At 45.6% G+C, this 23,134-nt stretch overlaps 2 protein-coding genes across 7 annotated transcripts in view; one reads left to right on the forward strand and one right to left on the reverse strand.

The window, feature by feature from the left end:
- The window catches only part of APAF1 (apoptotic peptidase activating factor 1), a 515,858-nt gene that overhangs the window by 292,746 nt on the left and 199,978 nt on the right, over positions 1-23,134 (reverse strand). The window lies entirely within an intron of this gene.
- LOC147025566 (uncharacterized) overlaps positions 1-23,134 on the forward strand; it is a 34,666-nt gene that overhangs the window by 1,722 nt on the left and 9,810 nt on the right. For all 3 annotated transcript variants that reach the window (XM_085886639.1, XM_085886638.1, XM_085886640.1), the window contains exons 2-9: positions 571-636; positions 936-1,001; positions 8,710-8,790; positions 10,536-10,604; positions 10,901-10,981; positions 12,812-12,845; positions 13,473-13,591; positions 15,022-15,219. In XM_085886639.1, coding sequence (XP_085742765.1) covers positions 571-636; positions 936-1,001; positions 8,710-8,790; positions 10,536-10,604; positions 10,901-10,981; positions 12,812-12,845; positions 13,473-13,591; positions 15,022-15,219 — 714 coding nt within the window. The remainder of the gene's footprint in view (positions 1-570; positions 637-935; positions 1,002-8,709; positions 8,791-10,535; positions 10,605-10,900; positions 10,982-12,811; positions 12,846-13,472; positions 13,592-15,021; positions 15,220-23,134) is intronic.

The following is a 23,134-nucleotide window of genomic DNA, read 5'->3' on the forward strand; positions in this document are numbered from 1 at the left end:
TTTTTTTGCATTTCTGCATGTTATTAGTGATTTCCAACAAAAAAAAAAACATGCCAAAATTATAATTGCGGCTGATTTTGGAACTTCAGGTGGATATACCCACGTAAAATCAATTTCTGTCTCAAGGAATCTAGTTATGACGAATGAATTGAGTATTATATGTATAAGTTAAAAGTAAAAGGGAAAGTTGCAAACTATAACTCTGTGAGCACTGTTGACGTCAAATTGAATGAATAGGATATCAGGTTCACTTGAGTGACCGAGCAGTATTGGCGGCGGAGGTTTTGCACTCTACCGAGTGCTCCCCCTCTAGTTTATAATTGTAATGCCATGGAAGGACCAATTGAACAGCTCTTTCCACCTTTACTCATCCATTGCTACGCAGAACACCAGGAGTCGAACACGAAACTAACATCAACAAAATACTCCCCTGAGTGCACCTCTCCCTCACCACTCATCACCGCCCTGAGTGCACCTCACCACTCATCACTGCCCTGAGTGCTCATCACCGTTTCAGTGGAATATCTTTGATTAATTCTCATTTCTTGTTTTATTGTTTCCATCACACAGGAACCCATCCCTCAGAAACTTCAAGGTGTTTTCAGCTCTGTGTGGAATGAAACCTCCTTTCAGAAGGTAAGATCACACAAACCACTCCAGAAACGCACACCTTAATCCCAGAGGATATAAATGTGCACCAGGACAGACAATCACACCCACCCAAACATGTACACACTTTATAACAGGGCAGGACAACAACGTACGCAACCACACACCACTCACAAAACCACACACACACACAACCATGACACCACCGTCCCCCCTTTATAACACTTCCCTAACTGTTGAGGGATGAACTGATCATTTCGGGGTGATTTGGGTGAAACAACTTTGATTAATCCTCAATTCTCATTTGTCTCGTGTCTGTTGTACAGAAACCTCAAGGGGTTTGTCACTCTTTGTGGATCGGAATTTCTCAAGGTTTACCAACCTTTCTGAAGGTATGATTGCACACCCACCCCGCCAAATACACACACATTAATCCCACAGGATGTAAAACTACTTCAGTCCTTGGTTTGAAGAGTTTCCTCAGATTGGGTTCATGGGGATGGAGAAGCTCTGGGTTTGGATTGAAGGGATGAATCCCTGCAGTGCGGAGTGTGGTTGAACCGCTATTACTCTGGAGGTGCTAGAAGAACTCGTGCATCCTCGATGAGCTCGGGAGGGTCAGAGAACTGAGAGAGCATTCGGAGCTCGACCGGTAGGGAGACTGTAAAACGGCAAGACCACCGACCTGCCTGTAAAATGAGGGAAACGGTCCTTGTGCTTTGCCCTTATCACAGGAGATTCAATTAAGTTATTCATGTTTATCAACACCGGATGCAAGAACGAGCTCATTTCACGAACATTTCCGGTTTCCCTGAATTGTTATTTTGGTTTTGACCAGATATTCTCGATAACCACTGTGCAGACGTTCATGAAGATATTGGGACAAACGTGTTTCAGGTGGGTGGAGGTGGGTGTGGGTGATGGAGTAATTGATTATCGTTATTTTCTCATCGTTGTAACAGCAGTTACATCATCGTTACCCCAATTAGCTCTGTTGGGATGTAAAGAGAGAAGTGATCCTATCATTCCCCTCCTCCATATTTTCGTTAGTGTTGGGGTCACATGTCCTTTGATTTTCTCTAATCATGCCCGTATTTGATGAATTACATGAGAAAGAACACGTGCTGTGGTCGCAAGAGATCACGTGCTGTGGTCGCAAAAGCAGTTAGCTCTCATCCCTAGACACGGTGTCCTCACCTGCCAAAGCCTTTATCAGCCGCATTGCAATCACTTCTTCACTTCTTTGCTCAGTGGGCGTGAAATAGCCATCAGTGCCTCGGGACTGAGGGATGGCCTACATCACACTTCCCACCTCCTTTTACCCCTTTTAATATGTCGGTGTGTGTGTGTGTGCGTGTGCGTGTGCGTGTGCATGTGCGTGTGCATGTGCGTGTGCGTGTGCGTGCGCGTGCGCGCGCGTGCGTGCGCGCCGGATCGTCGATCACCCTTTCAGTTAAGCATGAAGACGTCGATGTACTTTTGAGAAAACTGTTTATTGTCTATCGTACGTGCGCACGGAGAGCAGCAAAACACCAGGAACACCAATTATGCAATTGAGGAAGCCCGGAGAGTGCTCTGCCAGAAAAGTTTGAGCCACTCCCTTATATACTCGGTTTTATCTTTAACAAATGCCATTACACATTGACCTTTCCTTCAACCCATGACCAGCTGCTCGCAGCTGGCTTATATCCTTCAACAACTGTGAATCAAGTAAGATAAAAGGGAAGGAAAGTTACTCCCTAATGCTGCTCACAGCATTCTTGTGGATGACTGACCACATCCTTATCTCGACACACAGTGCTCTAAATTCCTTTTGTGAACAGCAAGCAGCAGTATACTTTTGACCAACTGTAGGAGAGTGAGTAAAAGTTGGGAACAAACAAAGCTAATAAGAAGAAGGTACAAATCCCAACATTCCCTCCTATTGTTACTTTTCGAAACAATGTTTTATTAAATCACAACCATGCATCTTCTCAATTAAGGCCGGCAAGTGACCCAGCTGCGTGGCGCAGACAGACCGCTCCCCAGGAGGAGTTCCATCCTTCTGGGTAGCACCAGATGGTCTCCATGGCGGTCGAAAGGCTCCCCCTTCACCCCTCTAACCCGGGGGGAGAGAGAGCTACCTGCCCCACTAAAGATGGAATCACATGCCAAACCCTCTGATTAACAAATCACTCAGTAAAATCTTCATCCAAAAACTGCTCAGGCTCAAGGTCTGAGTCTAAACCCATACTTAACTGGTGCACATCTATCTCCAGTTCCATTTTAACATTTATGCCAGAATCTGCAGCATCTAGGTCTACATTCCCATTTACATTTTCATCTTCCTTTCCAAACATTATATACAAATCGTCATTCTCAAGTTTAGCTGCTCCAATCAATTCAATAAATTCCTCATCTTTAATCACAGGTGTCCGGTGCATCGGAGTATATGTATTACAAGCAGGTGATACATTGTTACAAGCAGGTGATACATCGGGAGCATGGGTAGCAGGGGTGCGCGGAAATTGCTCCTTTTATTGGAAAGTCCCTTTCCCTGGCTCGAGCTAACAGTGTCATCTCAGGTTCAGGCTTGCTTTCGGGCTTCTTGGGTGTTGTCTTCGGATGCCATCCTGTAACACACTTTCGCAAGCCAGCCATAATGGCTGCTTTGATTACAGACAATATAATGAATATTCCAATCACCACAGCCAATCCTGTCAGCAAGAACCTGAGAATGGTTCCCCGCCAAACTCCAAGCAATCCCTGCAACCATGCCCCGATCTTCCATCCTGGACTGTAATCATGATACTTTGCAGCCTCCTTTCTTATGTGTCCTGCTAGGTCATGGATATTCTCTGAATTATCTAGAATATACGTACAACATTCTTTACCAATTACAGCACAAGTTCCCCCTTTTTCAGCTGGAATCATGTCCAAAGCCACTTGATTTTGCATTGTCATTGTCCTTAATGCGACCAACTCCGCGCTGACCTTATCAAAACTATCAGCAGTTTAATTTCCCATCACTTCCAATGAGGCTGCCATTTTAATAAGTTCTCTCCCTGCTACCCAGGCCCCATACCGGGGGTATAATTACCATTGCTGCAAATTCCCCACCTGATATGGTTCTCTTATGTCGTTGCTGATTTACCTTAGAAAATGGGCCAGTGATCAATCGCATGTGTGGCACGACATAGGCCAGATAACAAGACCCGGCCCAGTGGAGTGGCAACCAAGGATAGGCTCTACACCCACATACAAAATATGTGCCGTTGGATGCGACCTTAGGATATGTTCCCTTTTTACCCTTTCGGTTGTCGTCCATGTCATTTACCTCTATGCATGAGTTACAGGTAGAATTCCCTGCATAAAATTTGCTGCGAGGATTTGTCCAAGTTAGACAAAGAGACTCAGCTCGTCTATATGCAATCCTCAAATACGGAGGTCTTTTCTTTAAGTTATAAGGAGGGTACCACGCACCTGTAAAGTCTGCACATCATGAGTTACTGGTTCTGGTCAAATTAACGTTGTGGTACCAAGCAGCTCCACAATAGTCTATTTCCTCAAATGGGATCACAGATAATGGCAAACCTGTTTCTGAGGAGTGCGGGAGGTAAGCGCATACCCAGCACTTAGTCTTATTGCTCACTGTTGCATATCTGTGTGACGAGTCAGAACATATTAATCCCATGTATTCCCAAGTCATGCAAATGCTCGGCATGGTTCTCAATTGTTCTTTTCCCTCTCTGTTCAATTTGCCAATAGTCAATTTGCCCTTCCACTTCCCAACTTCCTATCCAAAGGGCGATTATTGCAACTAGAATTTGCTGTGACACGTTCATCCTGGCACACCCTCCTATTCTGTCGGGATGGCAAGTTTTCAGTGTGAGGAGTGTATCCAAGCAGGTTTACCTTCACACTTTACAGCGGTTGGGGTGGTCAGCAATACCTGAAATGGTCCTTTCCACCAGGGTTCCAAGGCTGTTTTCCTCGTGAAGTGCTTCACCAGCACGTAGTCTCCCGGCTGGAAGGTATGGTACGACTCCTCCACTGGTTCCGGCAGTGCCTCCTTCACCCTTGTGTGTATCACTTGAGCAATCCTGGAAGGCTGTTTACAAAATGTCAGCAAATTTTCGTCCATCATTGCAATGTCCAGCTTATTCATATTGGTCAGAGCGGTTACAGGCAGCCGCATCGGTGTTCCCATTAATACCTCGTGAGGAGATAACCCTGATTTTTGGTTTATGGTCGACCGCATGCTCATTCATGCCAAAGGTAATGCATCCGGCCATTTTAACCCTATTTCCGTTGTTATCTTTGCCAACTTATTCTTCAAAATTCCATTCTGCCTTTCTACAGCATCTGCTGATTGCAGGCGATAAACACAGTGAAACGCTTGCTTAATTCCGAACGCCTTACATGCTGCTTGCATCACTTCCCCTGTAAAATGTCCCCCTTGATCATGTGATAGCTTGAAAGGGATGCCAAATCGACAGAAAAAGCTTTTCATCAAGTGCTTTACCACAGTGACAGCATCTGCCTTCGCACATGGGTATGTCTCTACCCATTCGGAAAACATGTCTACCACTACCAAAACATTTTTAAAATCGCATGACAGAGGCATATTGATGAAGTCTATTTGCATGTGTACAAAAGGACCCCACGGACGGGGATGAGCGCCGAGCTTGCGCGTTTTACCTGTCGTCTGTTGATTGTGCTGTTGACATACCTGGTAACTCCTGCAGATCTCTTCGGCCGCTTTCCCAATTCCTGGCGCATACCATGATTCTTGCACCTGTCTCACAGTCCCCCTCTTGCACACATGTCCATTCAAATGGGCCATGCGTGTAAGCCACGGCAGGATCATGACTGGCGCTATGACCTTCCCATTGTTTGTCCATAGTCCATCTCCATCCACTCTCTCTCCTTTTGCCTGCCATTTGTCATGGTCATTTAGTGATGCTGCGGCTTGGATAGCAACGATATCTGATAGGCTATATTGGTGTAGCTTAACCTGCTCATTTGCTATAAGCACCGGCATTACCAAGGGAACGGAGTGTTCCACAGCCGCCTTCGCGGCTTAATCTGCTCCGTCGTTTCCTTTATCCACGTCTGTTATTATTTTCTTGTGTGCACGGCACTTAATGACAGCTATCGCTTTTGGTAGCATGATGCTTGCTCAGATATTAGACTGCCGTTCTTAATGGGTGTGCCTGCAGAGGTTAAAAAGTCTCGTATTTTCCAGATAGCACCTTTGTCATGTACCACGCCAAATGGTCAGTTGGAATCAGTGTATATATTGACTGTCTGACCAGCCGACAATTCGCAAGCCCTAATAAGGGCGCATAGTTCCGCTTGCTGTCCGGAGTAGTGCGACGGCAGGCTAGCTGCTTCCTTAATTGAGCCATTAGTGCAAACAGCATAACCCGCATGACCTGAACCATCCTGACCTCAGTAAGCTGACCCGTCAACAAACAAGGTTGAGTCAGGATCCTCCAATGGCTGGTCCTTTCGGTCCGGTCGCACCGTGGATACCACCTGGATCGCTTCGGTACAATCGTGAGGATTGCCATCTTCCTCCGTTGGTAATAAGGAAGCTGGATTAAGAACATTACAACGTTCTATCTGGAGGTTCGGTCGGTGGAGCAGGGTCATTTCATACTGCATCAATCGTGTATTGGTTAGGTGTTGTGTCTGTTTCTGTGTCAAGAGAGACGCCACACAGTGGAACTCTGAAGATCAGAGGATGACCCATTACGATTTCCGCCGTGCATCTAACAGCATAATTCGCCGCGGCCACGACTTGTAAACAAAGTGGCAGGCCGCGTTCAACCGGGTCTAACCTTCGGCTGAAGTATGCTATTGGGCGTTGGCGATCGCCGTGCTGTTGTGTCAGCACAGTTTGTGCAAACCCTTTTATTTCAGGAGTATAAAGGAAAAACGGCTTTTTGTAATCCGGAAGGCCCAAAGCCGGGGCCGTCGAGAGTGCTACTTTCTATTTATTAAAGCACCCCTCGATTCCTTCAGTCCACTCGATTACATTGGGCTGATTCTTACCTACCACAACATACAGTTCCTTAGTCAGAATTGCATAATCGACAATCCACTGCCTACAGTAGGTCGCCATGCCTCGGAACCGCATCATGTCCTTTTTTGTACGAGGGTGGGGCACTTTCGCAATTGAAGTTACCTCCACCTCCACAATCACCTCACCACATATTTTGTTCTTTCGCTCGAGGGTTCACTCTCATCCTGTCAATACCTTCGCGAGTTAGCAGGTCGGAGACCTGGTCTCCGCTTTGCCTTTGGACACTCTCGTCTCCAATGCCCTCTCTGACCACAGTCAAAACAAGCATCTAGCGGGGGAGTACCCCCTTTGTCTCTGCCTTCCCGACCTCCGTTCTGCGATCTCTTCTGGGGTCTCCAATCCGATTGTTTGTGGGGTCTTGGGGGTTGCCTCCCCCTGTCCAGTGGCGATTGCCGCTGACCCTCATCCTCTTCCGAATCGGATTCCTCCTCCTCATCTGAAATTGCAAGTCTCCGAGGACGACAGGGAGGGTCCAGTGATTCTCTCACCTTATCCCACAATACCATCTGAAACACTTCTTCCTTCACCTTTACTTCCTTCTCTGCCTTCTCCTCATGTCTCGCCGCACATTGGTCAGCCGCAGTGCAAATAGCTTCAGGAGCGAGGGCCTGCCACCCGAGCATCACATATTTTAATTGTTTTTTCAAGGGTGGGCGCAAGCTTTCCATTAGGAAGGTAGTCAACAACCTTTCGGGAATATCTGCCTCTGTTGGAATTCCCCCATGCGCTCGGAACCCTTATATAAGCCGATGTTTAAACTCTCCCGCTCTTTCTCCCACCTTTTGCTGAATCGCAAACACTTTTCCAATCCAAAGTTGGGGGCTTCAGCGCATGTTGGATCGCATCATAGAGCCTATCTCTAGCTCCCTCTCTGTCCTGATCTGTCCACCCTGCCCCTTCCTCGGCTGGCCAATCTGCTTCCCTCTTGGTCTCTCTCCACATTGTAGGCGAGAGAATCGCTTGGCATCCAATGCTGATATCCTGGTGTGTGCACGGGTGTGTCACCATCCATTGAGCAATCAAATCACAAACTGCGGTTCATTTTGACATTCCATAACTCGATCACGCATCGATCTTAATTCATGTTCCTTAATCGGTTGATATATCATGACAGCATCCAGCACAGCTCTACCCTGCACAGCCAGCGCTGCTGGCCTTATTTCTCGCATGGGATACATCGGGGCAGGGGGCATCGCTTCTGGAGCTATTTCGCTTTCCCCCACACATATGTCATCACAATCATTACCTGGGATCATAGGATATGTGGACCTATACTGTCGTCCAGTCGACGGGTCGAACAGCTGATACTGTGCAGCTGACTGAAATTGCCCCAGCGGTTGGTATGCCAGGGGTTGGGGTGTTGATGGTACTATCTCAATGTTGGAGTATCCCTGCCCCGGTGCTGCAGACACCGGGACAGTTGATGAGCCATGTCCTATCATTTGGCTCGGTACCGGCGCTGATGCAGCCACATCCTTAGCTTGGTGCTCTGTACCTTCTTGTTGACCCTGAAGCTTCAGCACTTTACCCGCCACGGTTGCTTGCTTGGCTGTGCTCGCTCTTTTATTTGCTTCCTCCTACCATATTCCAAACGCCAGCCACTTCACTGGCGTTTCCTTCATGGACAGTTTATGGCGTCTTAGCAACTCTTCCCGCAGATTCTGCACTACAGGCAGGTCAAACTACCCGCCACTTTGCCACGGTAAGTCATCCTTAAGCGTCCATTCCGCCCAGCAATCATTTTGTTCCACTGCTACCATCCCATGTAACATAAACATTTGGTAAGCAGGTGTATCCCAAGGAGGTTCTTTCTTCTCCTCTCGTTTTCCCGATCTATTTCCCATCACTTATTGCTGAACCCCTCCTGGCGTTGTTCTTGGGTCTGACTCGGCAGCCTCAACCATATGCCCTCAGCCCTCAAACTCCCCGTTCAGGACCTGTTGAGGAATGAACTGATCATTTGTGGTCATTTGGGTAAGAACAACTTTGATTAATTCTCAATTCTCATTTGTCTCATGTCCGTTGTACAGAAACCTGTCCCGCAGAAACCTCAAGGGGTTTTTCACTCTTTGTGGATCGGAATTGCTCGAGGTTTTCCAACCTTTCTGAAGGTATGATTGCACACCCACCTTGACAAATACACACATTAATCCCACACGATGTAAAACTACTTCAGGCCTTGGTTTGAAGAGTTTCCTCAGATTGGGTTCATGGGGATGGAGATTGATTGTTCATTGGATTGAAGGGATGAATCCCTGCAGTGGAGTGTGGTTGAACCGGTATTACTCTGGAGGTGCTGGAAGATTCTTCAACATTCATCAAGGTTCCTCTGGGGAGTCGTCTGGTTCTGGGTATTGTGGAGGCCTCTTGTGTTTTTGACCAGGTGTGGTCACGTACATCTATCTACCTGTTGCTTCTCGCTCATGCTGGCTATCCCATCCGGATCCCGTCCGGTTCCATTGGAGACGTGTAGTTTTATGTGGTGAAACCCAGAGTGACCCTCTTTGTGGATTCTTGGGCGGTGATGGAATTGGCCTGCTCAGCAGACGTGAAATAGCCCTCAGTGCCTCGGTATGGAGGGATGGCCTATATCACACTTCCCACCTCCTTTTACCCCTTTGAGTGTGTGTGTGTGTGTGTGTGTGTGTGTGTGTGTGTGTGTGTGTGTGTGTGTGTGTGTGTGTGTGTGTGTGTGTGTGTGTGTGTTTTTAAGACCAGGATAAAGTAAGCATCAGCCATTTTTGTCACGTGTGATTCATTACCGAGTGCGTTCTTCACCCTGTATCGGTTGCTTGATCGTCTCCACACTTCACCATCAATGAAATCTCGATTGTTCATTATTTCTCTGGTTATTTGTATTACGGACAAACCAACTGGGGATCATGTTTTTTGGAAAACATATGAGTGTTAAATCGTTGGAGTGTAAATTAGTGAGTGATGATTTGGTGGAGGAAAGGCCAGTGTGAATGTCAGCCCTGATGTCGGGAGATGAAATAACGGATGTCGGAGGAGATGATGAAATGGTCTTGGAGAATCCGTTTTGATAAATATCTCTAATTTATGGATAGGAAGTCTCATCCCTCTCTAATCGGGATAAGACTTCCTTTTAGACAACCTGTAAAGTTCACATTTGATGTTCTTCACCTTCTTCTTAATTGCACGTTGTACACACCGATAATCTTACACGCTCCCTCGTTACTGACGGATCTCAACTTGCTGTGTTTTTAATAAACTTGTGTGTGAGATGTCCTGTCGTGTCTGCATTCCACTGTCAGGTCACATCCGACTCTCGTTGCTGTTTTGTTATCATGTAGTTCGTCCCTTGATCCAATATTTAGTTGTTTAATTTTCCGACATGATGTCTCTTCTGGAGAATGTCATGCATGATCTGATGGCATGTGAGCATCGTATGGCAGCAATCATTCCTCCATGAACACATTCCTGAGAGTGAGGAAGAATCTGTTCTGGGTCGGGATGTTAGACGTTCACACCTGTGCTCAGGATCTTGGGATCCCAGGTTCAAATCCTTCATGTGGGATTGTCACCAAACATCTCCTATCCCTCCCCTGTCGGGACAAACCCGTCCACGCCATCACTTTCCTTTTCCTGGTGTGGTTAATACATCCTACCAGTGCACACGTGTGGTTGTTTCCAACAAATTACCACCTGTCCATTCCCACCGAAAACACCACGAGTCTAATACGAAACGAACATCAACAAAATGCTCCCCTGAGTGCACCTCACCCTCACCACTCACCATTGTCCTGAGTGCACCTCACCCTCACCACTCATCACTGTTTCAGTGGAATATCTTTGATTAATTTGCATTTCTTGTTTTATTCTTTCCATCACACAGAAACTTCAAGGTGTTTTCAGCTCTTTATGGAATGAATTTTGCACAATTGTTCAAACCTCCTTTCAGAAGGTAAGATCACCCAAACCACTCCAGAAACGCACACTTTCATCCCGGAGGATATAAATGTGCACCAGGACAGACAATCACACCCACCCATACATGTACACACTTCATAACAGGGCAGGACAACAATGAACGCAACCACACACGACTCACAAAACCACACACACACAACCATGACACCACCGTCTCCCCTTTATGACACTTCCCTAACTGTTGAGAGATGAACTGATCATTTGAGGTGATTTGGGTGAAACAACTTTGATTAATTCTCAATTCTCGTTTTTCTCGTGTCCGTTGTACAGAAACCTGTCCCACAGAAACCTCGAGGGTTTTTTCACTCTTTGTGGATCGGAATTGCTCGAGGTTTTCCACACTTTCTGAAGGTATGATTGCACACCCACCCCGCCAAATACACACACATTAATCCCGCAGGATGTAAAACTACTTCAGTCCTTGGTTTGAAGAGTTTCCTCAGATTGGGTTCATGGGGATGGAGAAGCTCTGGGTTTGGATTGAAGGGATGAATCCCTGCAGTGTGGAGTGTGGTTGAACCGGTATTACTGAGGAGGTGCTGGAAGAACTCGTGCATCCTCGATGAGCTGGGGAGGGTCAGAGAACTGAGAGAGCATTGGGAGCTCGACCGGTAGGGAGACTGTAAAACGGCGAGACCATCGACCTGCCTGCAAAATGAGGGAAACGGTCCTTGTGCTTTGCCCTTATCACAGGAGATTCAATTAAGTTATTCATGTTTATCAACACCGGATGCAAGAACGAGCTCATTTCACCAACATTTCCGGTTTCCCCGAATCATTATTTTGGTTTTGACCAGATATTCTCGATAACCACTGTGCACACGTTCCTGAAAATATTGGGACAAACATGTTTCGGGTGGGTGGAGGTTGGTGTGGGTGATGGGGTTATTGATTATAGTTATTTTCTCATCGTTGTAACAGCAGTTACATCATCGTTACCCCAATTAGCTGTGTTGGGATATAAAGAGAGAAGTGATCCTATCATCCCCCTCCTTTATATATTTTTGTTGATCACATGTCATTTGATTTTTCTCTAATCATGCCCGTGTTTGATAAATTACATGAGAAAGATCATGTGCTGTGGTCGCAAGAGCAGTCAGCTCTCATCACGAGACAGGGTGGCCTCACCTGCCAAAGCGTTTATCAGCCGCATTGGAATCACTTCTTCAATATTCATCAAGGTTCCTCTGTGGAGTCATCAGGGTCTGGCCATTGTGGAGGCCTCTGTGTTATCGACCAAGTGTGGTCACGTACATCTATCTACCTGTTGCTTCTCGCTCATGCTGGCCATCCCGTCTGGGTCCATTGGAGACGTGTGGTTTTATGTGGTGAAACCCAGAGTGACCCCCTTTGTGGATTCTTGTGCGGTGATGGAATCGGTTTGCTCAGAGGGCGTGAAATAGCCCTCAGTGCCTCGGTACGGAGGGATGGCCGATATCACACTTCCCACCTCCTTTGAACCCTTTGATTATTTTGGTGCGTGTGTGTGTGCGTGTGTGTGTGTGTGTGTGTGTGTGTGTGTGTGTGTGTGTGTGTGTGTGTGTGTGTGTGTGTGTGTGTGTGTGTGTGTGTGTGTGTGTGTGTGTGTGTGTGTGTGTGTGTGTGTGTGAATGTGCGTGGTCATCTTCAGACCAAGATTAAGTCAGAATCAGCCATTTTTGTCACGTGTGAATCATCACCGAGTGCGTTCTTCACCCTGTATCGTTTGCTTGATTGTGTTCCCGCTCCGTTTCACCATCAATAAAATCTCGATTTTTCATTCTTCCTCTGTTTATTTGGTTTATGGACACACCAACTGGAGATCATGTTTTTTTGGAAAAAAATATGAGTGTTAAACCGTTGGTGTTGAAATCAATTAGTAACATAAACCTACGTACGATACACCTGTGTGTATGCTGAGTTCACCTTCACGTACGATACACCTGTGTGTGCCATCGCTTTGTTCAGCGCTGATTGGACAAATCAAAGTGAGCATCGATCATGTGCTCTGAGTGCTGCGTTCACCTGCACTGAGCCTCGAGTTACCTCTGCTTTAAGTCATGTTTGAGCTCATGTGCGAATCCATGAACTTCCAGAGGATAAACTAAAGTTCTCTAAATTGATTATCATTTTGTTAAAGTTGACGATCGTCGAGTGAAAATCTGACGCTGTTTAACAATTTTGATTTTTGTTTTCTTGCAGTCCCTGGAAGGTGTGACTTCATTTTCAAAAGAACGTAAGTGACATTTCATCGTACGATCGATTTGTGTTGTTCCATCATCGATGGCTTGATATTTTCGAGATGTTTTGTGGCAATGACAACATCCAAGCAATACCGAACATGCTCCGTGTACAAGTCTCGTGTGAAAACAGATCAGATCGAGCTCCCAACAATTAATCATTTGGAAGTTTTCATTTTATTTTCATCATTTTGAGGAGATCCAATTAGGTGTGGAGTAAGTGAAGGAAAAGGAGCAGATATCACATTTTTAGAGTAAATTAGAGGTGAGTTGGGACGGTAGTGAGGGAGGGAGGGGTCTTTCACTCAGAGAATGGTGAATGCATGGAATGGTCTCCCTGCACGGGTAGCGAGAGTCGAGGCAGCGGTTTATTTTATAATTGTGTTTGACATGTATCTGGACGTGGATGGGCAAGGAGATACTTAGATTGACATGACTGAATGAATGAGTGGAGAGCTAGCTGAATGAGTTGAGATTGTTTGTTTCGATGGATCGATCAGATGTTTTGTTTGAATCCAGCAAATGGAGAGATTTTTTTTTTCAGGAAACATTTTGCTGCCCTTGTTATATTATTCCAATGATTGTTAACCTCCTATTGTTTTTGTTTTTTTTCTTTGTCACAGTGCTAACCTCACAATTGCAGAGTTTGTGGATTTCTTGGAACAAAGACGCTGCATATTTGGTGGCCGTGATCTCCGTCATCTTTGCTGTTTTGACGACGATCTTGAAAATCTTTGTTCAGGTATGGTGTGTGCGTGCGTGCGTGCGCGCGCGCGTGTTTTGAAGAATTGCTTCTGAAATTCTCGGATCCAGATGCAGATTCAGATCTTCACCAAAATCAAATCAGTTCTTCCATGTCACACATCCAATCTGTCCACGAAGTTTCATCTGAAGCTGACTGCAACGTTTTGAGATATCTTGCTCACAGACAAACCAAAAAAACAAACGTACAAACAGGAAGTCAGACAAGGGTAAAACATAACTTCCATAAACTTTCGGAGGTGGAGGTAAATATAACATGCCAACAGGATCAAGTGAGTTGATAATTATATTATCTCCACCACCGAAGCTGGAAGGAGGTTATGTTTTCACCCCGGTCTGTCTGTCGTTGTTTGTTAATTGTCGGAATCCTTCGGATTTCGGCAATTATGTTGGTCGGTTGTAGGTGTCATTCTGTGTGTCTGCCTGTTTGTTTGTGTGTTTGTTTACCCTGGAGCAGCCACACCGTTTCAGCGATCATGACCAAACTGGGTACAAACGTCGGCCATGGTCCAACTTAGACACTTGTCGTTTTTGGTGAAGCGAGGTCAAAGGTCAAGGTCACCGAAAAACTGAAATTCTTATTTTCACAATAACGTCCGCTAAAGTGGTCGTATCGACTTCAAACCAAATCCAAAATGTGCATCTTCCAGTTCTGCATCCAACCATATGTCTCATAAGGGTGTCACACCAACACCCTTCTTCGCGGTCGGGGGTTGAATGTCAGGGTGGTCGGGTCAAAACTTTCAAATTGCGATAAAAACGTTATTTCGATCCCGATTGACTTCCAATTTGGCACGTGGTATCTTGGTATGAGTGTCCTATTATTTGCCAAAAATGATGAAATTTGGTTCAGCCACTTTCGGTTACCATGGCAACAAAGTTTAAGTGTTTGTAAATTTGTTGTTATTGGTTTCATTCCAGGGAGGTTTGATCTCGCGCATGCAATTTCATTTTTTTGTTTGTGTTCAAGATATCTCAAAAAGTTGTCGACTGATTCGGATGAAACTTGGTGGAAAGGTTGGGTGTGTGACGAGGACGAAATGATTCGATTTTGGTGAAAATCCGTATCCGGATCTGGATATGAGAATTATTTAATTTTCAAAGTGATTCTTCACCATTGAGAGATGCAGCCAAACATGATACGTAGCATGATATTTCAAAAATTTCTTGGTCCTGATGTGTTCGACTAGATCAGACATTGCGTGGCGGAGGTATGCGCTCTACTGAGTGTCCTTCTAGTTGAGGATAGAATGGAATGTGGAAAGGATTCAAACTGAAAGAGTGAAATGCAATTTTTCTGAAATGCAAAGAGTGAAACTTTTGTTCAGAATATGCAGAATTGGATGGAAGTCACAGAAGTGAGGATCATTGTTTTGAATTGTATTTTTGTTGCTGTTGTGTGTTTTGCAGATATGTCTGATCTTCGAAGACGTTCCAACCACTCCGTCTCTTGGGCATTCCCAATCACAGAATGATTATGAAGCTAAGTACGGTGATGAAGGTTACCCCCAAGTTGCTGCTCTATTTGGAGAACCAACTCTCCTGGGGGTGAATGCAGATATCCGAGGTTATCCCTTCGAGCTCCATCACTGTGCCAGATTCAACCAGGTAAGATCCTTGTTATTCCTTAAGTTTATAATCATTTGAATTTACGGAGAAATAGCATATTATGAGTCCCATCCCAGCAAGATCCTCTAAGTTGGAATGTGAAGTGTGAGGATTTTTTCCTCATTAACCCGCCCACCCCCCAGTCCAACATCAAGTGTAGTTCCTGCACATAACTGTAATCTTCTTGTGTTTGAGAAATTAAGGTCTAAGTTGGACAGTCAATTCACAGCACTGTCTATTGTTCGGTGGATTGCCCCAAATCCTCCATCAATTTCTGTTGCTTTCCTTGCTTTGGTGGAGGAAAGGCCAGTGTGGATGTCAGCCCTGATGAAGGAGGAGATGATGAAATGGTCTTGGAGAATCCCTTGTGACAAATAACTGTAATTAATGGATAATAATGATGAGACTTCCTTTCAGACAACCTGCAAGGTTCACATTTGAACTTCTCCTTAATTTCAGGTCTGGACACAGGTCGTCTCACACTCGCCCTCCTTCCTGCCACATCTCAACTTGCTGTGTTTTTCGTGAACTCGTATCTGAGGTGTCATGCCACGTCTGTGTTCCCTTGAGATCACGTCCGGCTCTCATTTCTGTTTTGGTGTCGTGCAATTTGAGTCCTTTAATCCAGTATGTATTTATTTAATTTTCACACAAACACCCTTTGTTGGAGATCGTGTCACAAGCGACTTGGTAGGATCGGTGATCGAGGATAGCCTGGGTCTTACTTCCACTATTTTAAGGGTTGTACTTTGATCTTCACTTTCTCAAAAGTGGACTTTGAACAAAATTACACAACAATCTGATGATGATGTTGAGAATATTTAAAACTTCTTCCTGACTCTGCACACAATCACAATACTTTCCCATGAGTGGAAAAATATTATTTCACATGAGGTGACAATCACGTGGTGGTGCCCTTTCCAATCCGAAGAAGGTCATGTGGCGTTGACGGCTCGACTAACATCGAGCTCTTAGTGGGGGTAGGTTAAAATCCCGTGATGTTCTGAACGGCTTGAACTCCTGTGGAGACGTTCCGAATGATGGTGGACTTGCACGGAGGAGAGACACGAGAACCATAACGCTTTGAAAACCAACAGGTTTATTCCCAAACCACAGTAAAACCAGGGGAAGGTATACCTGCTCAAAGGAATACGATGGTGGGTTGGGAGGGACGAAAGGGGGAATAACGAATCGAAAATAAATAGTTATCTACAATGTGAATAACAACTACGGCCCCATACACCAGACTGATTCTCTGACGGGGAAAGCGACAAAAACCCAGGCCACTCGGCTCTGGTGGTAGCGTGTGGAAGCACGGGCAGGGAATAGCCACGAGTACCAGGCGACGAGGAGGGATGAGGAGGACCAAGGGTGGCAGGTATCAGGGAAACAAAACCGGGTACAGGGCGAATAAAACAGGCAGAGGCAGGCATGTAGGACAACCTCCTCAACACTCTCCTCACAATTTGTTCTCCTCAGAACTTTCTCTCTGTCCTGTTCCCCATTCTCCTCAGACCACCTGCTCTTTCTCGTCGTATTCGCCTCAGACTCTCACACCCTCTCAGCCACATTCTCCGTTTTCCTCCGACCAACCGCTCTCTTGCACACCAACCACCCCATTGGACGATTTTGTTATTTGTTCAGAGTACTGGCGTCCCGGTATTTGCCCCGGTTAGAATAGGTACACCGTATCCCTGCGTGTCGTAAGGGGCGACGAAAAGGGTTGGCGTCAGGAAAGGCATCCGGCCATAAAAACATCGTCTCAAAAGGAAAACATGATGAGTACAACTTGTGGGCAGGGTACAGCCCGAAGTACCCCATGGGGATCCTCACCCCCTCTCGTTAAAACTCAAGGTGGTGAACCCAATCGAAGCCGGGAGGAAATTTTTCCATTTATGACGACCAATCGTCTGATGCCCCACGTGGAGATCGGTTTCTGAGGTTTGGTACATGGAATGTAGGGACAATGACAGGGAGATCAGGAGAAGTGTTTGAAACATTGGTCAGAAGAAGAGTGGACATATGTTGTGTGCAGCAGACATGATGGAAGGGAAGAGGTGTGAGAATGGTGAAGGGAAGGGACAGAAGGATAAGTTTATGTGGCAAGGGTGCCCGGAAGGCATGCATGGTGTTGGTGTCGTGTTTTCTGAGGAGTTTGTAGACAGTGAGTGTGACGAGAGTGAGTGAAAGGTTGATGATGGTGAGAATCGTGATCGGAAAGCTCTTGGTGAACGTCATCTCGGGATATGCCCCGCAGGTCGGTCGAAGCGATGAGGAGAAGAACATGTTCTGGTGTGCGATGGAGAAGTTGATGGAAAATGTGAAAGATGAGGAAGTTGTTGTGGTTGGAGGAGACTTGAATGGACATGTGGGAAGGAGTACAGACGGTTTTGAGGGAGTCCACGGGGGTTATGGATATGGTGTGAGAAATGGAGAAGGTGAAAGGATCTTGGAGTTTGCTGATGGAGCTGATTTGTTGATTTGTAATACTCAATTCCAGAAAGCGGATAATAAGCTTATTACATACACGTCAGGTGGGTCGACGACAACCATTGACTACCTGATGGTGCGTCGGCGAGATAGGGGAAACCTCCGGGACACAAAGGTGATCCCAGGGGAGGAGACTGTTTCGCAGCACTACCTGGTTGTCTGCGATATAAGGGTGAAAGGTGCGAGGAGAATTCAGCGGGTGAAGTACCAACCGAGGATGAAGGTGTGGAGGTTGAAAGAGGTGACAGTGAAGGAAGCATTAAGAGAGAGGCTGAGTATGGTTGAAGATGATGTGGTTGGATGTCAATGAAAGCTAGTCTATTGGGAGCCGTTGGTGAGGTATGTGGATGGACAAAAGGACCACCGAGGCACTCGGAAACATGGTGGTGGGGTGATGAAGTTGGAAAGACGATTGGAGAGAAGAGGAAGAAGTTCAAGGAATGGCAAAAGGCGAAGGGTACGGTGGAAGAAGAGGCAGTGGATGAAAGTTATAAGGAAGCCAAGAAGGCTGCAAAGAAAGAGGAAGCAAAGGTGCAGGAGGCCCATAGGAAAATGTTCGGAGAACGCTTTGATTCGGAAGAGGATTAGAGAGCGGTATTCAGGATTGCAAAGCAGATAGCGAGAGAGAGATTTGATGTGACGGGGGTGAGTTGCTTGAAGGATGAAGTGGGACAAATCGTTGTGGATTCAGATGGAATTAAAGGAAGATGGAAGAGATATATGGAAAGGTTGTTGAATGTAGAAAATGAATGGGTTAGCAACATCGAGAGTAACCCAGTTTAGGACCAGCAGAGAAGATAACTGAGAAGGAAGTCGAGGAAGCTATAAGAGCAATGAAGAATAGAAAAGCAGGAGGGCCGACGGGAGTTGTGGGAGATATGTTGAAGGCAGCGGGAAGTTGGGGTGTGAAGAGAATGACAGATCTGTAATCTGGTGGTGAGAGAAGGCCGCATTCCAGTGGATTGGGAACCGAGTACCCTCGTCCCTCTGTACAAGGGGAAAGGTGACCCTCTGGACTGTGGCTCCTATAGAGCAATAAAGTTATTGGAGCATGGAATGAAGGTATTGGAAAGGGTGTTGGAGAAGAGGATAAGGAAGAAGGTAAAGATTGACGAAATGCAGTTTGGATTTATGCCAGGAAGAGCAACGACAGATGTGATTTTTATTGGAAGGCAGTTGCAGGAGAAGTACATGGAGAAGAGGAAGAAGTTGTTTTTTGGGTTTGTTGATCTGGAGAAAGCATTCGATGGGGTTCCACGCGAAGTAATGACATGGGCATTGAGGAAGTTAGGAGTGGAGGAATGGTTGATCAGAGTGGTGGTGGCAATGTACGAGAGCGCGCACAGCTGTAAGGACGAAGGATGGGAACAGTGGTGAGTTTGAAGTGAAGGTGGGAGTGATCAGAGTGGTGATGGCAATGTACGAGAGAGCGCGCACAGCTGTAAGGACGAAGGATGGGAACAGTGGTGAGTTTGAAGTGAAGGTGGGGGTGCACCAGGGGTCGGTACTCAGTCCACTTCTATTTGTAGTTGTGATGGAGGTGCTGGCTCAGAGGGTAAATGAGGGTTTACCGTGGGAGCTGCTGTATGCAGATGATCTGGTGTTGATTGCAGAGTATGGATGGACTGAAGGAGAAGATGAACAAGTGGAAGGAATGTATGGAGGCAAAAGGTTTGAAGGTGAATATCGGAAAGACGAAGGTGATGGCAAGTGGTAAAGCATGTGGTGAGGTGGAAAGGACTGGGAAGTGGCCGTGTGCTGTGTGCAGGAAGGGTGTCGGAGTGAACTCCATTCAGTGTTCAATGTGTGCTGAATGGGTTCATCGATGATGTAGTGGGGTGAGAGGGTCATTAACCAGTGTGGCAGCTACATTCAAGTGTAAGGTGTGCATAGAGGGAGTTGCAGATGAAGGAATTGTTGAGTTGGATCTTGGAGATGGTGTGAAGCTGGAAGGTGTGAAAACATTTTGCTATCTCGGAGACATGCTGAATGGAGAAGGTGGATCGGACTCTTCGACGGTTGCGCGAGTGAGATGTGCATGGAAGAAGTTTCGGGAACTGAGTGGCGTGCTGACAAAGAGGGTAGTGTCTTTGAAGCTGAAGGGAAAGGTGTATGCTTCATGTGTGAGGAGTACGATGATTTATGGGAGTGAGACATGGATACTGAACATGGAGCAGCAACAAAGGCTGGAAAGGGTGGAAATGCGAATGGTTCAGTGGATGTGCGGAGTATCGTTGAGAGAGAGGAAGACAAATGATGACTTGCGGAAGATGATGGGAATAGAGTCTGTGATGGATGTTGTGAAGAGAAATGGGTTGAGATGGTTGGGTCATTTGTTGAGGAAGGATGAAAGTGACTGGGTGAGAGAAGTGTTGGAATTGAGTGTAGTAGGAAGTGGAGGACGTGGAAGACCGAGAAAAACTTGGCTGAAGGTGGTGGAAGAAGAAATGTGGGCAAGGGGATTAAGAAGGGGAGATGCAGAAAACAGTGTAAAGTGGAGAAGATTGTCATGGGGCCCGCAAGGCTAACCCCCGCTTTATTGGGGAAAATAGCCTTAAAATTCTTGTTGTTATGTTGTTGTAGTACCAGCGATAACTCATCTTCTGTTCATGTAACACACATTGGGGTCTTTAACACCTCCCACCTAATGCTGGAAGATGGGACAACCAGCTTAACATCCATTTGAGGGACAGCACACAAATAGATGCTTTCCCCTGACTGTGAAAACCACCAGGATGGCAGTTTATAGCTGTGTCAGGATTCAAACCCAGTTGAGATGGCTCCGAGGCGAGTGTGCACACCTCTTGGCCATGTTGCCAGGTCTCACCTGGTTTTAAAGGATGTAAAATACATGTCTTATCTTCAGAGTGAAAAGTTGATTTGCTATCGTATTTTATTACTCGTACAAGTTCAATTCACCGTTAACCGTGCAGAATCTACTTTTATTCCCCGTTTCCTCGTTCATCGTCTCTCATCCATGAGGCCGAGCCCAAAATTTTGGTCATTGGTACCAAACAAAGTGCCCTGTTCTAGTCAAGTTTTTTTTTTTTTTGTAAAGATGGGTCCCCTGGGGTATCAAAATCATTGATAGCAAGGAAATATCGGTAGCTTATGTCGTGTAATGGCACTGTTTATACGCGACCCCCTCTTGCACAAAATCGAAGATTTTCGATAATTTTTATACACCATGGATTTGAGTTGGGAGCGTTTTATACTGTTAATATACTTTAATGTGTATAATCTATCTATAAAAAGGAAGCTCATGGAGTACAGTTTATAGTCGTATAAACATAAGAAGAAAATAAAAACACTCACAGACACCCGACATGAAATACTGCGGACCCCTTGATGTGAAACAAACGTTTTTCTTCACTTGGAAAAAATGTCTTCCAACATGTAGAACGACATTAGAAACTTCAACTCAGGCACTATAATAACAATACCTTGAATACATCTAATATAATTTGAACCTTGTCAATAAATGACACCTTACATTTATAGGAAACAAATTCTATCATAGAAAATATGTAATTATGTGCTTTTGACATCAAGTTGATCATTTGGTCCAGATTTCAAATGTCGCAGCTGTAACAGCAACACAGAAATAAAATATAAGGCATGTTATAAGACAAACACATTATTATTGTTATTCAAACACAATAATGAAAGTACACAATCTTGGAATATTTGAACTAATAGTCTTCAGTTTCATTATCGTCTTCGCTGCTCAACTCCATTTCGCCGTCTGTACCATCGTTCATTGGTTGGTTTTCACATGGGCTCAAACTACAAATGTCAGAACACTTCAATCCATTTGCAGCACAGGGACATTGAGGAACTCGACAGGACTTCCGACATTTGCAGGACAGCATCTCAAGAACAGCGTCGGGGGCCGGTGCGCCGTCCATCCAGTCTACGGCTAAGTGTCTGTCATCACCATCACCATCACCAACGAATTTCCAGCCATAGCCTGCAGGATTGGGCGTCTTGGGATCGTTCATCAAACTCTGTCTCCAAATTGCGGTTTGATAATTTGCTTGCCATGCATATTTTCCAAGACAATCTGCACATGGCGGTAACTGGTAGGACTTTCTCACCTTTCTTTGCACAAAATAGTTTTCACCGAAACTCGTTGAATGAAGCATCTCCAGATGTAGCATCATACATGGCACAAACAAAACGTTCGAATCGAGCTTGAAGAGAAGACGAAAGACTCCACTGTTGGCCAAGCTCCTTAAAGAGACTGGAAATTCTGATTTGCTTTGACCAGTTTGAATGCTTTCATTTTCCCACAACCTGCGAAGGCACTGATGGAGTCGCAACCAGTGAAAGCGTGCAATCCAATAACTGCCTCTGAGACATCAGATCCATTCATGTTGACAACAGCTGTGATGTCTATGTAACGTGTGCGAGTTTTAGTCCCACGTTCTGATAAATTGGAGCAGTAATTTGTGTACAGAACCCCATGCTCAAAAGGAAGACCTCTGTGTCGTCCACCACAAAGATTACAGCTGCACTTCCGGTGTCACTTGCGTGTTTTCCATGAAGCAGTACCCTCGTGTCTGCTTCTTCTTGCTGGCAGCAAAGCTTCGGTACATCTTCAACTGCTGAGTCAGTAATTTTGATGCACTTCTCCTTTGAGGTTACAAACATATGCTTTGACTGCAATAATGACCTTGAATGTGGTTGTTGCCATTCCTGAAACAGAAATTCAATGAGTTCAGTCTTGTTGTCACTACTCTGCAGGTAACTTCTCCACTGACGGACAATTTGTTGGGAAGTTATATTCTTGAACTGTATGCCTGGATTCTTGCTTCGTCTCGCTCTTTCATGGTGTTTTATGCTGTGTGGTTGATACACATCAAACACGATGTCAATCCGAGTACTGTGTGCACCTTCTCTAATTGCAGAAAGAAGCAAGGTGTTTGCAATGTCTCCAAATGTTTTCTGGTCCCCCTTCATCTTTTGAACCAAAGCCATGCCATCAATAATCATGGCTGATGGTGTGGGAATGTTCTCTGCTTGTGCATCTTTTTGTAATGCTCTGGCCAACACAGCTTTGTTTGTCTTCCTGATTCTCCCATATTCACAGGCTAGAGACCATGGCAGCGGACCTTTGAGATGTGCCAGGACATCTTTCATATCCAGGTTCTTTCTTGTTTGTGCAATGAGTACCATTTGCCCAAACAACTTTGTCTGCTTTCAGAATAATTTATTTTCCATTTGAAGAAACTTTCTTCTGCTTCTTGGTCATATCTGGAAAGGTCTTGAGCCTCAGCTTAGGCAATGGATCATGAAATTTCACGACTGGTGGACTTGATTCGAGTCTTTCAGACTTAAAGCTCTGCAGCAGCAGCTGTAGACAGACTGACTAGTTCTTGTTGATTTTCTTCAAAGGGATTAACCCAGTTTTGCAGGGTTTCTA

This window comes from Eptatretus burgeri, chromosome 6, assembly GCF_056783735.1.
Source record: "Eptatretus burgeri isolate ZD-2024b chromosome 6, Ebu_testis_v1, whole genome shotgun sequence".
NCBI lineage: Eukaryota > Metazoa > Chordata > Myxini > Myxiniformes > Myxinidae > Eptatretus > Eptatretus burgeri.